Source organism: Myotis davidii, unplaced genomic scaffold, assembly GCF_000327345.1.
Source record: "Myotis davidii unplaced genomic scaffold, ASM32734v1 scaffold399, whole genome shotgun sequence".
Classification (NCBI taxonomy): domain Eukaryota; kingdom Metazoa; phylum Chordata; class Mammalia; order Chiroptera; family Vespertilionidae; genus Myotis; species Myotis davidii.
In genome coordinates, this window is record NW_006292094.1 from 4,572,018 (window position 1) to 4,585,495 (window position 13,478).

The window sequence follows — 13,478 nt, forward strand, 5'->3', positions numbered from 1 at the left end:
TCTGCTCTCTAGCTCTGCTGGTCTCAGTAGAGAGAGAAAACTTATAGGAGAGGGAGAGAGACTTTGATTGTCTGCCTCCTACACACCCCCTACTGGGGATTGAGCCCGCAACCCAGGCATGTGCCCTGACTGGGAATCGAACCTGCAACCTTTCTGTGTACAGGATGCACCCAACCAACTGAGCCACATGGGCAAAGATGAAAGTTAAAATCTTTATAGCTGCTTATCCTGGTCAGTAAGTGACAATAACTATGAACATTTTTGCACAACATTTGTAATTTTGAAAAGAGGTTCATTTATCACAGCCTTAGACTCCGCTATCTGCCTCAGCTGCCACATCCAACCCATGGCCGAGCCATGCTTGTCCTGCCTCAAGTCTAGGCAGCTCCTGAAATGCCCCCCTCTTCACCCTGAAAGCCCCTCCTGGTCCAGATTACCAGGGGTAGTTACTGGAATGGAGCAGCTGCTGCTACTTCCTTATTTTCCTGCTTCCGGGCCCCAGCTTCCTCAGTCTTCTCTCCAACCGCGTTCAGAGTCTTCTAAAAATGCAAATCTAATGGTTTCTTGGCAACTAAAATCCTCTATGACTTCCCAAGTAGGATTAAGTCCATGTTCCTAGCAAGAAGTTATTCTGGGCTTCCTTTAGTCCTGGGTCTCCTCTTATGCTGTTGCTTTTGTCTAGAATATTCCTCCCTATTGTGTCTCTCCTTCCCCTAAGTCTCAGCATACACTGCAGCCTCCTCTAACTGCCCCCAATACTAGGTTAGATCTCTTGCTGTTTCCAGAGCATCTTTGATAACACTAGTTGCACCTATAATTTTTTGTCATGACTGTATTCTTCATTTTTTAATTAACTGCATAAATTCCATGGGGTCTTATTTGTTGCAGCACCGAATACACTTCCTGGCATAGCACACAATTTGTTGGTATAGGTTGAAATTGAATTAAGTAATGCTCACAGTAGTTTTGTGATGGAGTGGTAGTTTTGCATCCATATTACAGTTGAGAAAACTGGAGGCATAAGGAAGTTGAAACTTACCCCAAAATTCCAGCCAGTAAGTGATAGAGTTGGCCATGGGTGGGTCTCAAATCCAAGGTAGTGACTTCAAATCTTAGGCTCCTGCTCCTACAGGTTTATTTTGACATGCTAAGCTTTTAACAAATGTATGGCCAGTGAGTCATCTCTGTTTAGAAAGCCTTTAGGAGTTGGAAGCTACCTCCTGATGATATAATGTTTGACTCTGTGAGGTCTTTAGGGTGGGGAGTTCCAACTTTTGTTAAGCCCTACGTAATGTTACAAGTGAAACAAGTATTGGCAAGACTGGATGGGCCTGTAATCGGGCCTGGTTGAGAGGTTTTTTGCCTTAAACTAAGAGTGCAGGGAAAATAGAAAAGCACCTAACTTCGTATGGTGATTCCTAATTTGTAGTAGTTGAGGTTGGACAGCAGAGTCTTACAACTCAGAATGGCGGTGTGTTCCCATGGTCAGCCTACCGAGGACGGCAGGGAGGTGGGCATTGGCTGAACTATCAGGAGGCCAGGGACATGGTCTCTAGAAGCCCTGAAGACATCCTGTGAATGTACAGTTTTGGCTAATGGTGCAGTAACTTTAAATTTTAGGTGATGTTCTCTTGAAAAAAATTTTTTTCAATGATTGGGAGACTTCCAGTTCCAGACTTCTGCTTGATGGTGCGCTGTACCTGTTACCAGCTCGGAGGTCTTCCTTCTGTGGAGTCTTTCTGCAGAGTCTCTTGCTTACTCCTCCCTGCAGCTGCTGGGAAGTTTACTCCAGCATCCCTGAGCTATTAATTAGTGTCTGGATGATACTGTGTTAGCTGCTCTAAAAGCTTGTGGTGATGTGTGAGGACAGGGGGTGGGGAGGTGGCAGTGAATGCAGATGAATTGCAGTGAGAATAGGTCTGTGTGGTGGTTATGACTAAGCACTCTGTTAAGAGAGCAGTCATTGCTGATTGCCAGAGGGACGGCTTTAGGAAGGCGGTGGAATTTGAGCTGCCACTCAGAGGCAGCAAAGTCTATTACTTAGCAACAGATTAGAAGTTGCAGAGGAAAGCTGTGTTTGCAGATTAGTGTCATAAAAATAATTTCAGGATAGAATTGAAGATTCTTGGATGAAATATTCTCCAGATGGTCACCGTAAAGAATTTCAATTTTAAGATAGTGTTTCTCTTGAACCTTATTTAAGAGCTGTTTCCTGACTATGAGTGCTGATATCGCGTACCTCACCAGAATGTGAAGGCTCCTAACTCTGCCTTTCTGAAAAATTCTAGTTTGTTTACTTTAAATTTCAGGATAAAAATACATGTGTAATGTTAAATAAAAGATTATAGAAACAGTTTTCTTTAATGCTAAGTACTGGTGTATACGCCTTGATTTTTCTATAAATTATTTTAACAGAATAATGAAAACTAGGATTACATTCATGTTAACCAAGCAACTTACACCTTTTTTTTTCTCCCTCTCTCTCTCTCTCTAGAGCTGTAGGTAAAACTTGCCTGCTGATCAGTTATACTACCAATGCATTTCCCGGAGAATATATCCCCACTGTGTAAGTATTTAAGTTAAACTGGGCATTAACGCATCTGTGATGTTTGCAGACACCTTTGATCTTTGTTTTGCTATTTACATGAACATATATGATTGCTTTTCCTTTCAAACATTCACCAAAGTCTAGGTAAAAAAAATACTTAATAAAATGTAAAGTTTCGACACAGTGATGAAACACACAGCTTTCCTAATTGATTTTTAGACATTTAGGAAATACAAGAAATTTAAACTAACTGAAGTATGGAGGCTGGGTAATGTACATTTCAGATAAATTTGGCTCTCTGGGCTCTGTGTGCAGGCTGACATACTCCGTTATGTCGTAATTGGCCTTTTCTGGCAAGTTCTCCGCTGGTTACATGTCACTGTTGAGTTAAGGGGCCTTGGAATTTAAACCAGGGTGTGTTTGGGGGTGAGCGTACAGGAGGGTGGAATTGGCTACTGGGCTGCTCATTCCCTGCTGGCAGCAGAATTGGGCGGAGGTGGCAAAGTGCTTTTCTGCTGATGGGGTTACTAGGGAGCCCCACGTGCCTGCCGGCCTCGCAGCACCACCCTGTGGTCAGGCTGAGCTGTTTTCCCGGCTTCCCTCCTGGGGGAGAGGAAACTCCTCAAGTGCCATCTCCTCGAGCACAGCGCTCACACTTAGGTGCTCCCTGACGTGTTTTGTTGCATATTTTAATGTCAGTGGAACTTACGGTAGGGACTGTCCTTATCCACAAATGTAGATAGAGCTGAGTCGCTAACAGCTGGTAGGACTTGGAACTGCTATAGCTGATGAACCTTGGTCAGTTTTTTGGCATTACACACAGTGCTGTGTTAAACATCATGCATGTGTGTTTGTGCACATGTGGAATTGTACCAAATTTTAAATTTTCCTAAGTACTACCCATTTGCCGTCTCAAAGGCTATCACTTTGACCAGCTGTGATGGAAACAGGCCCTTACTACATGTTGTGGTCCTCATGAATTGAAAAAGTTACCTCACCATTTGCATTTCTGATCATCAATGAGGTTAAAATCTTTTGAATGTTTACTGTCCATAGTCTTCTGTGAATTGCCTGTTGAAATTTTTGCTTATTTTTCTACTGAAATTTTTTCTTACCGGTGGAACTTCTGCATATATGAAATATTAATCCCTGTTTCTTCATTTGTCTTTTAACTTTGTTACGGTGTCTCCTATGAGTGATCCAAAAATATTCTCTAGTAAATTTTCTAGGACTTTTGTGGTTCAAGTTCTTTAATTTATTTAGGGTGTATTTTTAATGTTTATTTATTGATTGATTTTTAGAGGAAGCAACACACACACACACACACACACCGATTTGTTGTTCCACTTACTTATTCATTCATTTATTGCTTCTCTTATGTGACCTGACCAGAGATTGAACAAGCAACCTTGGCATATTGGGATGACACCCTAACTAACTGAGCTACCCAGCCAGGGCCTAGAAAGACTTTTTTATTTTAGTATGAGACAGGCACCTGATTCTTTCCCAAATTGGAAGTGAGGGGGGCGGGCGGCGGGGGTGGGGAAGTCACCATTCAGTGAATAATCTATCCTTTTCTCATGAGGCAGAATTAGTACACATCAGACCTTCTATGAAAGCTAGTTTGGTCACTAAATGTTTTAGACCACATTAGCACTTTAGACCTGACTTTGCTGCCCCAGTGTAGTAAGACCTTAAGTTTTAGTCTTCAAAGTATGTAAAGATGAATTCTGGAGTTCTATTGTTTCTATTTGGTACCTGCCCTGGTTTGAATTTCAATGCCAGGTTTTTATTTATTGAACTACTTACTCTATGATACTTGTAATTGTCGACCTTATTTTCCCCTGTTAGCCTGTAGGCTTTTTGGTCTTCCTTCTGTAGTTAACCAGTTTTGTGTAGCAACTTCAAAGTAATTTAAACATGTGTAGTCCAGCACATTCACTTTGAAAACGTTATTCGCTGGCTTCTCAGAACCCCTCTGCACGCTGGTTGCGGGCATGGGTGATCAAGACTTGACTCGGCCCCAGCCTGCACGGCGGGTCTGTGGAGGCACAGCCCTGCCCCGGCCCCGCCGTGTGCCATCTTGTCCAGAGTGAGTCAGATGTCTGTGAAAAACTCAGCAGCGGGATTTGAAAGAGGGACCAGGTTCACACTATTTCTTCCCGGAGAGGAAGTGTTCTCTTTAGTAAAGGCAAAGCTTTTTTTATCGCTGACAGTAACTTCTTTCAATTAAATTCGTAGCGTTCCTTTGTTTCGCAGGCATTTTCCCAAGCTGTGCGTTATTTCCCTCACACTCCACCCCGTGTTCCCTCCACTCCTTAGCTCACAGGTGTCTCCTTGTGCCTGCAGGAAGGGCATCTGCTGGCCTGGCGGCCTCCAGGCCCCCTCCTGGCCTTCTCAGCACCACTTCCTCTGGGACCCCAGCTGGGACAGCGACTTGGGTCCTGGACCTGGGCCTTATGCTCCAAGACTAGAGACTAACAATTTTTTCTCCATATTTTACAGCTTTGACAACTATTCTGCCAATGTTATGGTAGATGGAAAACCGGTGAATCTGGGCTTATGGGATACTGCTGGACAAGAAGATTATGACAGATTACGTCCCCTCTCCTATCCGCAGACAGTAAGGACCACAGTGATTTTTTTCTTTTTTAAGATTTTTATTTGATTTTTAGAGAGAGGAAGGGAGAGGGAGAGAGTCACTTGTCTTTAAATACACAGGTATCTCACTGGCATCGTTTGCTTGTCTGGTTACATTTTGTTCTTCCTCTTATAAGAGCATTTTAAAACCATCTTGGAAGCTTGTGACTAACTGACAAACATGGGATAGAGGCAGTTGAACAGATTCCTTGGGTTCAAACCCTGCTCTCCCTCTTGCTGTGTAACCGGGGGCAGTGTTCTTCATCTCTGTTCTTCACCTTTTTCCTCGTAGGATTAGAGGAGTCAATAGCGTAAAGCATATGGAACAGTCCCAGGCACATCACAGCCGCTCCGGTGAGGCTGCTATTAGCATCCCCTCATTCTCGTGCAGGTCTGGAGACCTCAGTTCAAGTCATCCATTCTCCTAGCAAGCCAGATGGTCAGAGAGGTCAAGGGTCAGGGTCAGGGAGCCATCTGGAGAAGGAAGTTTTGATCTTTTGATTGGTTTATCCTTTGCTTGGTTTAACCATCACTTTTTCCTTAGTGGTTAGTGTGGGTAAAAAGAACTAATTTGCTCCAGTCTACTCACATCTTGCTTTTTGTTTTTAAATGAACGTCCTATTTAGTAGTGATAGTTTTAAACTTCTGAATACTGCTGTTGCCATGCAACAGTCATCGTTTCTTTTGTTTCCCGCTGGAGAAATTGCCAAATACTGTTTCTTTGAGCTGTAGATTTTTGCTGATTGTTCTTGAGCTGGATTTTGGTAACAGACCAAAACTATAAAATGGGAAGTTTGAATTGCATGATGCATGACTTCTTAGTTATCTACAACTAAAAATTAAAGTATTAAAAACCAGCCAAATCACCAAATGGTTTGGATTCTTCCATATGTTTAGGAATCTATTCTATACCAGTGGGTGCTTAATAATTCTAGATTTTAAATGGGTTTGCAAACATACCGAGTTAGGAGTGTCCTGGCCCACTGGGTACATCTGGAGGGTGGGTAGGGTGTCACTGTACCTCCTGTGACTCAGGGTAGGGTGTGGTCTTTTTCTCAGAGAGTCACGGTGTGTCAAAGGTGACTTGGCAAGATTTCCGCTTTGTGTGCTAAAGAACACATAGATAGCAACAGATGGAATCAGGCTGCAGTGAGTTGGCTGAAATCCGAGGGGGTGCGGTCCTTCTGAGGGAGGGCTGGGACCTAAACCTTTTATGTCTCATTCCCTCTGAGGGGAAGAACTGTTTCCTATCAAATGCTTGACCAGCTGAAGGAGTAGGATGTGACTCTTGCCCTCAAGTACCTCATAAATGCCGTGTAATGTTGTGCGGCGTGTGTTACACGGAGCGGGTCGGGGCGGTACTTGGGAGCAGAGGGGAAGCGCACCCAGCCAGCAGCAGACACGCCCGCCTGGACTCCTTGCAGATGAGGGTGGGTCCGAGTGGAGGTGCCACTGCCTGGAAAGTCTCCTTCCTGTGAGCCGTGCTGCCCTGTCAGAAGGAGCAGGCCTTGGACGGTCCAGGCTGGCACCTGGGTTCTTGTTGGTGCTAACGGAGCACAGTCTCCCGCTGTTGGCTCCTTGGCCTACAGGCCTATTCCTGTCGCTCATCCGTGCCCGCTCAGACCCACTTGGAAATGATCTTAGCTATGGCGTCCTAACAAGCTGTTCTCCTTCCTGAGACCACTGATGCTGGCACCTTCTCTGTTGGTGGCTCTGTGTAGCCAAGTTCAGTCTGCAAACCGTTGGGTTCTACTTTGTTCTCCAAAAGATGGTGAGCCAGTAGTCATCATTTTCAGTATAACTTGCCCTTCAAGTTTTTATTTTTTTCTAAACTAAGTAATCCTTAGGCTTTTCTCCCCTTCAATAAGTTATCTTTACATTCTCCTTAAAAGTATTTTGTAACTTCTGCGTATTCCCCTCACCTGGTATGCAGAATAGAGGTGGGATCACATAGCACTCAAGCCCTGTGTCTCATCTTGTGTCCACGCACCTGCATTTGCCTACCTGCCTGTTCCAGTATTTAGTGTGTGAGTGGGAATAGGCGCGACTTGTCAGAGTCACAGGGCCCAGCCCTGTGTGGGTCACCCAGGAGTGTCATAGCAGTGTTTTGGTTTTCCGTATGTGCCCCGACTTGAAAAGGGTTTGTGAGTCCTGGCTAGATTACTGCCACGTGGGATACAAAGAAGAGCCATGGCGTGGAGCTGAGCTGCTGTGATTTTCAAATGGCTTTGAGCTTGGTTAGGCTGGCTGTTGTGTCCTCCAGCCAGAGTCACTAGGCACAGCTGTGGGTGAACACAGTGAGCGGTCACTCTGTCCTGAGGGACACACACACCTCGGGGACTGGGATGAGAGTTGGGCAAGGGCTCAGGGAAGCGGGGTCTGCTCTGGCTTGGATGCTGGCAAGAAGCAGGGTAGTTTTGTTGGGCATTTATTAAATTTATTAGAAGGTGAGGATGGAGTCAAGCTAGAGATGTGGGTTGGTAGTTCCTCTCCTCGTCTGGGAGAGGGGACGTCGGGGGCTTTGGTTTGCACAGTGACCTCCAGTGCTTGTGCTTAGACACAACTGGGAAGTGAGTGGCCTTCCATTTCCTTTGCGCTTGGCCTCCAGTTCAGCATGGCCGCACACCGACCGTGTCTGACGGCGGCGCCCTGGGAGATGCTTTATTTTTTTTTATTTATTTTTTTTAAAATATATTTTATTGATTTTTTACAGAGAGGAAGGGAGAGAGATAGAGAGTTAGAAACATCGATGAGAGAGAAACATCGATCAGCTGCCTCCTGCACATCTCCTACCGGGGATGTGCCCGCAACCCAGGTACATGCCCTTGACCAGAATCGAACCTGGGACCTTTCAGTCCGCAGGCCGACGCTCAATCCACTGAGCCAAACCGGTTTCGGCCTGGGAGATGCTTTATGCCGCACAGACTTGCCGTGGCGGGGCCGTGGGCGCGGGGCCTGCTCTCAGGCGGGGCTCCTTTGCTCTGCGTGTGGATGTGCCCTGGTATTTTTCTGGTGCATAGAATGCCTATGTTAAAAAAAATACTCCAAGCTTGCAAGTAAAAACCAGGTGGAAAGCATTTGGAAGAGACTGAAGTGAAAGAGAGAAATTATAGTGCTTTGGAGCAGTGAGAGTCAGCCACCCAGAGGCCTGCCCACCTTGTTTTGTGGATCATACCACTGACGGGTGGGAGGCAACAGGAAAAACTGCTGTGATGCTGACCAGTGAGGACGGGGTTAGCAGCACAGGGGTGGTCAAGTCACCGAGCGCCTCTGGGCCCGGCCGGGTGGTCAGAAATGCCCTGTGATGTAAAGAAAGTAATGGTCAAGTCCAGAGGAAAGGTGGCCTGTGACCCAGGACAGCACAGGTGGAATACAGAGGCTGCAGGACACGCAGGTGACCTGTGAGGAAGGGAGGGTGTCGTGTGGCCGCGCCACAGGTGGCTGTGCTGAGGAGCTACATGTCACAGGGACAGGCTTGTCACAGGGATGGGCCATGAGAACACTGGGCATCAGGGTGGAGAGCAAAGGTCTGGACAGCCGGGGCCAGCGCATGCGTCTCCGAAGCAGGAGGAAGGAGTCCGTGAAGCCAGTCAGGCTGGGGAGGAACAGGCAGATGGTGTGACGGGAACGTAGGTTGGAAAACATCTTTCTTCATCAAAAAAGATGTTCTTAAAAATGGAACAGGGTACAGTAGTTGTGGGCGGAGGATATCTTGAAACTGCATTTTCGTGCCAGTCCCCAGGAGTCCTTGTGTCACAGTGAAGATCTGGCGTCACGTCAAGTCCTGGGGAGGACAGATCTTCACAAATAGCCACAGATGAAAGCAGGGCTGACGGAAACTTTAATGGTTTCTTCAAACTGGAAATGAGAGCTCGAATGAGATGAAAGGAAAATCATTCCCCTCTCCACCGTCTGGAGAGTGCCAGGCTCTGTGTTGCTGGAAGAGCAAGTCTCCCCATTTTTATTGGGACAAAGGAGGGGATGGGAAGCATTGTAATCAACACCCGAATGCTGTCACCCTGTCCACATCCGCGGGGGCCGGGGGCTGAAGGTCTCTGTGCAGCAAGCTGTTCCCAGAGTCCGGCCCCAGCCCCATTCCCAGAAAGCCTTTTCCCCAGAGGCCTGTCCACAGACGGGGCTGCCCAAGTGCTGCAGCCTCAGCCGGCCGTCTCACGACTGGGACGGAGCCCTTTGAAAGGTGTGCCTGTCGCTGATGGATGCCAGTGCAGGAAGGACACATTTAACACTTCCCTGCGGAGCACGGGCTTCCTGGCACATTGTCATGTGCTGCCGTGGGAGAAGGTGCGCCGTCTCCTCCCCGTGTTTGCCTGCCCTCTGGCTTCACCAGCCCCTCCCCCAGGTGGGTCAGCCGTGGCTCTGGCATCAGACCTGTTAGACCAGCAGTCGCCGACCGGTGGTCCGTGAGGTCCGTCAGTTTGGCGACCGTTGTATTAGACCATCGGCTGCTGTTAGCTCAAAACCTTGGGAGGGTGGAGACAGTTCTGATGAGGTATAAATAGCAGGCTGTGTTGATTTTATTTTCCTCCATTTTTACTAAACTCAAACCAAGTTCTCATGCATTACTAGGTTGGAGAAACGTACGGTAAGGATATAACCTCCAGGGGCAAAGACAAGCCGATTGCCGTATGTAAAACTTTCAGTCGACTTCAGTTTCAGCTCTCTCTCCTCTCCTTTCTTAGTTCCCCTAGGATTTCCTCTTCAGCCTCACGTTTCTTGGGTCTGCTTGAACCGGGCTTCGCACAGGGTGTGACCCTTTGCCCCTAGCTTGAATGGAAGCAGTCCTCCCGAGTGGAAGGGGAGGCTCTCCCCAGGCTGGTGGAGATGGAGACGGGGCTCCGCCAGGAACCCCACTGCGGGCCCAGAGCTCAGCCGGGTGAGACTAACCAGGGCTGCCAGGGCCTCTGCGGTGTCCTGGTGCGTGGGCCTGCCGGGTGCGGTTGCGCGGGTGGCGAGCTAACCCACTCTGCTTTGTCGTGTCATCAGCTGCGGTGGTTCTTGGACAAGCTTGTGCATGTGCTGGCATAAAAATGTTGTTCATAAAAAGCTGTTTGTGGGGTGTTTCTTTCCCTTTCAGGTACCAGATAGCGGCTGGATGATTGAAAGTGTTAGCTTGGGACTTGGGCATTTCACCAAGTAACAGAATTGCCTCTTTCCAGGAAAATGTTTTATAAATTAGCGTTTTAGAAACTCGGTATTTTTAATTCGAGTAAGTATTTAGACTTTTCACACAATGCAGACCGGGAGGAAAGCCCACATGCTTCACTTGTAGCCCCACGTTTTTCAGGCATATCTTCTGCACCTACCCCGCCCGGGCGCAAGCTTTCTGGAGGCCGCGTGCAGGGGTGGGGAGCTCCGACGCTCATACACGCTCGGCCGGCCTCCCTCGTGGGAATGTGCTCAGTTAGCAAGGGCTGGAGCCCAGCGACCATCTGAGGGTGTTTGTGCTTAACACGCAGGCGCGGAGCTTCCCGAGAAGCATGCGCTTGTAGGTAATGCTCTGAGAAACTGGCCAGGTTTTACGGAATATTCTAGTGGTGCCTTGACACTTGATTTTGTCCCCGTTAGGCTCCCAGTGGGAGTTGGGAGTGATGGAAAGAGGCCTCCCGGGGCTCTGACCTGATGCCTCCACAGCCTCCATAACTGGTAGCATTTCGCCTCTGCTCCCCTCTCCCCGTGCCCGGCGCTTCAGCAGGGCCTTGTTTGGGAGCCGTCCGCCAGAAGCCAAGGTGTATCCAGGGAGCTTGCTCTCGACGCAGGCTGCGGGGGTACAGTACGTGCCCCTGGTCCAGCGGCTCGTCCCCAGCAGCATTTAGAAAGCAGAGTGCGTTCGTCACTGCGGGACCATCTTCTCAATGCCACCTGTGTTTCCTTTTTATAGGACGTCTTCTTAATTTGCTTCTCTCTTGTGAGTCCTGCGTCATTTGAGAATGTTCGTGCAAAGGTAAGTGGGGTTGTTGTTTTTTTAGAAAACCTATTTTGTTACATAATGTCACTGAGGAAGAAACTTTAAGACATAAAATACCATTCACTGATTGACATTTTCAGGAACTTAAATTGGGTTTGGTAATTCTGTTAAAGCACACCAGCAGTGTTCTCAGTGTCTGACTGCAGGGCTCGGAGCTGTAGCTTCTGGCTGACTCAGTGCCGAGTGCAACGTCCAGGAGTGAAGCCCAGCGCCGCCCCCACCCTGCACCTCAGACCCGGCGAGAAGCACCCTTGCCGGGGCCCCTCAAGGCTCAGTGGGTGATGGCCGCGGAGCCGAGACCTTGGTTCAGATCTCTATGCTCATCCCTGAGTATACAGGGCAGGCAGAGTAGGTTGACAGTTGTGAGTACACTAAATACTGTTTGTTATTATTACATTACTTATTTGTATTACATCTGTCAACGTACTTTTGCCCACCCCTGTATGGAGTATTTTCTGAGATGACCTAAGAACTTGACTGGTCTTACTAAAAACGAAGTGGGTTTAGGGGGAACCATCCCTGTCTCTTCCCCTCTCTTGCTGATGAGTAGTGCCTGCCCGGTAGGGCTGCGAGTTGACCGTGCTTACTGTGGGTTTAATCTTGGAGTCCTGCTTGCTGTCAGATATCCAAGGCAGTCCCCTGGTCCCGGCCGCCCTGGTCCTCGAAGGAGTGAGTGGAATGTGAGCACGGCTGGGAGCAGGTGGCCTCTGCGTGAAGGCTGTCGGGACACAGTGACTCAGGGCAGTTGGCATTTTGGAACTGAGGATATGACTTAAGTGAAGGATGCTCAGAAAGGAGAGCCATAACTCTCTCCCTTTCTCCCATCCAGTGGTACCCTGAAGTTCGACACCATTGTCCCAACACTCCCATCATCCTGGTGGGGACCAAGCTTGACCTCAGGGATGATAAAGACACGATTGAGAAGCTGAAGGAGAAGAAGCTGACACCCATCACCTACCCGCAGGGCTTGGCCATGGCCAAGGAGATCGGTATGAGCCGCCGCGTTCTCGTGTTTGCTTTGCGCGCGCTTTCGTTTTCCTGACGGAGACGAGTGCAGCCTGGGAAGTGGGACGTGTGCTCCTCCAGCTCAGACTGGGTGACTGTTGGGGAACCAGTTAGGTGAGCCCGCCCATAGTGTTCAGGAGAAGCAGGGGGGTTAGGGGTTGCTGTGCTGTCTTGGGGGCGGCCTCCCCTTGTTCTGATCAGAACCGTGGCCGAGTGGCTGTAAGAGGCTGTTTCTCGGCAGGTGCTGTAAAATACCTGGAGTGCTCAGCTCTCACACAGCGGGGCCTCAAGACAGTGTTCGATGAAGCTATCCGCGCCGTCCTCTGCCCGCCGCCCGTCAAGAAGAGGAAGAGAAAATGCCTGCTGTTGTAAATGTCTGGGCCTCGCCCTGCGCCCTGGCCCTGCGAACCTTTGTATGCTTTGCTCAAAAAACGATGGAGCCTTCGCACTCAATGCCAAGTTTTTGTTACAAATTAGCTTTTCCATAAAACCATTTTGAACCAATCAGTAATTTTTAGATTTTATTTAAATAAGTGTAAGGATTCAAACTTTCACATTCTATTAAAATTTAGCCCTAAAATGACAAGCTTTCTTAAAGCCTTATTTTTCAAAAGCCCCTATTTTTGCTCAGATAAAGAGTTGCCAAAATTCCTTGTGAACTAAGTTGCATTGTTGTGCTAAGAACACTAAGCACTAAACTGTTCAAAGGCCTTTGTCTTGGAGGAGACTAGCTTCTGAAGTTAGGGAAGGCAGGCACTTGCTAATGAGTTTCACACGCAGCAGCCTCCTTTACGAAATGTTGCCATTCATAATTTATCAACCCACGTTCCTTACCTAACATTGTACTGTATATCAACTCAACTCTTCGGATTGATCTTTAATTCATAGTGAGATTTTTAAAAATTAGTGTATTAGCTTTTGCTGGATCGTGAGCAGAACCCTTCCTCACGTGTTCCTCTGATGAAGTATTCTGCTCTCACGGGCACCCTGGGGTGGAGTGTAGGGAGCACTGATGTGATCAAAGGATGAAGACAGTATTTGACAAAATACGAAGTGGAGATTAATTTACACTACATTGTATGCGTAACAAACTGAATAAGTGTCTCGGGTAAGATTTGAAAAAGGTTAGTTTCTGTCAAATGCAGTTGATGGTGAAAGTTGGTATTAATCAGTAAGTGTTTTCTTAAGATTTTACTTTTTCTTAAACCTGTAATCCCTCCCACAATCGGGCATTTAACTCATCTTGGAACTGGTCATTCCCATCGTTGCTAACTTAGTGCTTTTCTTATAGACACATTC

At 47.7% G+C, this 13,478-nt stretch overlaps 1 protein-coding gene across 1 annotated transcript; it reads left to right on the plus strand.

The window, feature by feature from the left end:
* The first annotated feature begins 2,218 nt into the window (after positions 1-2,218).
* Positions 2,219-12,687, plus strand: RAC1 (ras-related C3 botulinum toxin substrate 1 (rho family, small GTP binding protein Rac1)). Its single transcript, XM_015565146.1, has 7 exons — positions 2,219-2,250; positions 2,453-2,566; positions 5,054-5,171; positions 9,776-9,832; positions 11,088-11,150; positions 12,004-12,163; positions 12,421-12,687. The coding sequence occupies exons 1-7, from the start codon at positions 2,219-2,221 to the stop codon at positions 12,549-12,551; spliced, it is 675 nt and encodes a 224-aa protein (XP_015420632.1). The 3' UTR covers positions 12,552-12,687.
* The last annotated feature ends 791 nt before the right edge of the window (positions 12,688-13,478 follow it).

Bases quoted from the DNA above. Each gene is read 5' to 3' on its own strand.
- RAC1 (XM_015565146.1), top strand. From the start codon at position 2,219: ATGAGTGCTGATATCGCGTACCTCACCAGAAT. The intron at 2,567-5,053 runs GTAAGTATTTAA...CATATTTTACAG, and splicing joins GGAGAATATATCCCCACTGT to CTTTGACAACTATTCTGCCA. The intron at 11,151-12,003 runs GTAAGTGGGGTT...TCTCCCATCCAG, and splicing joins TTGAGAATGTTCGTGCAAAG to TGGTACCCTGAAGTTCGACA.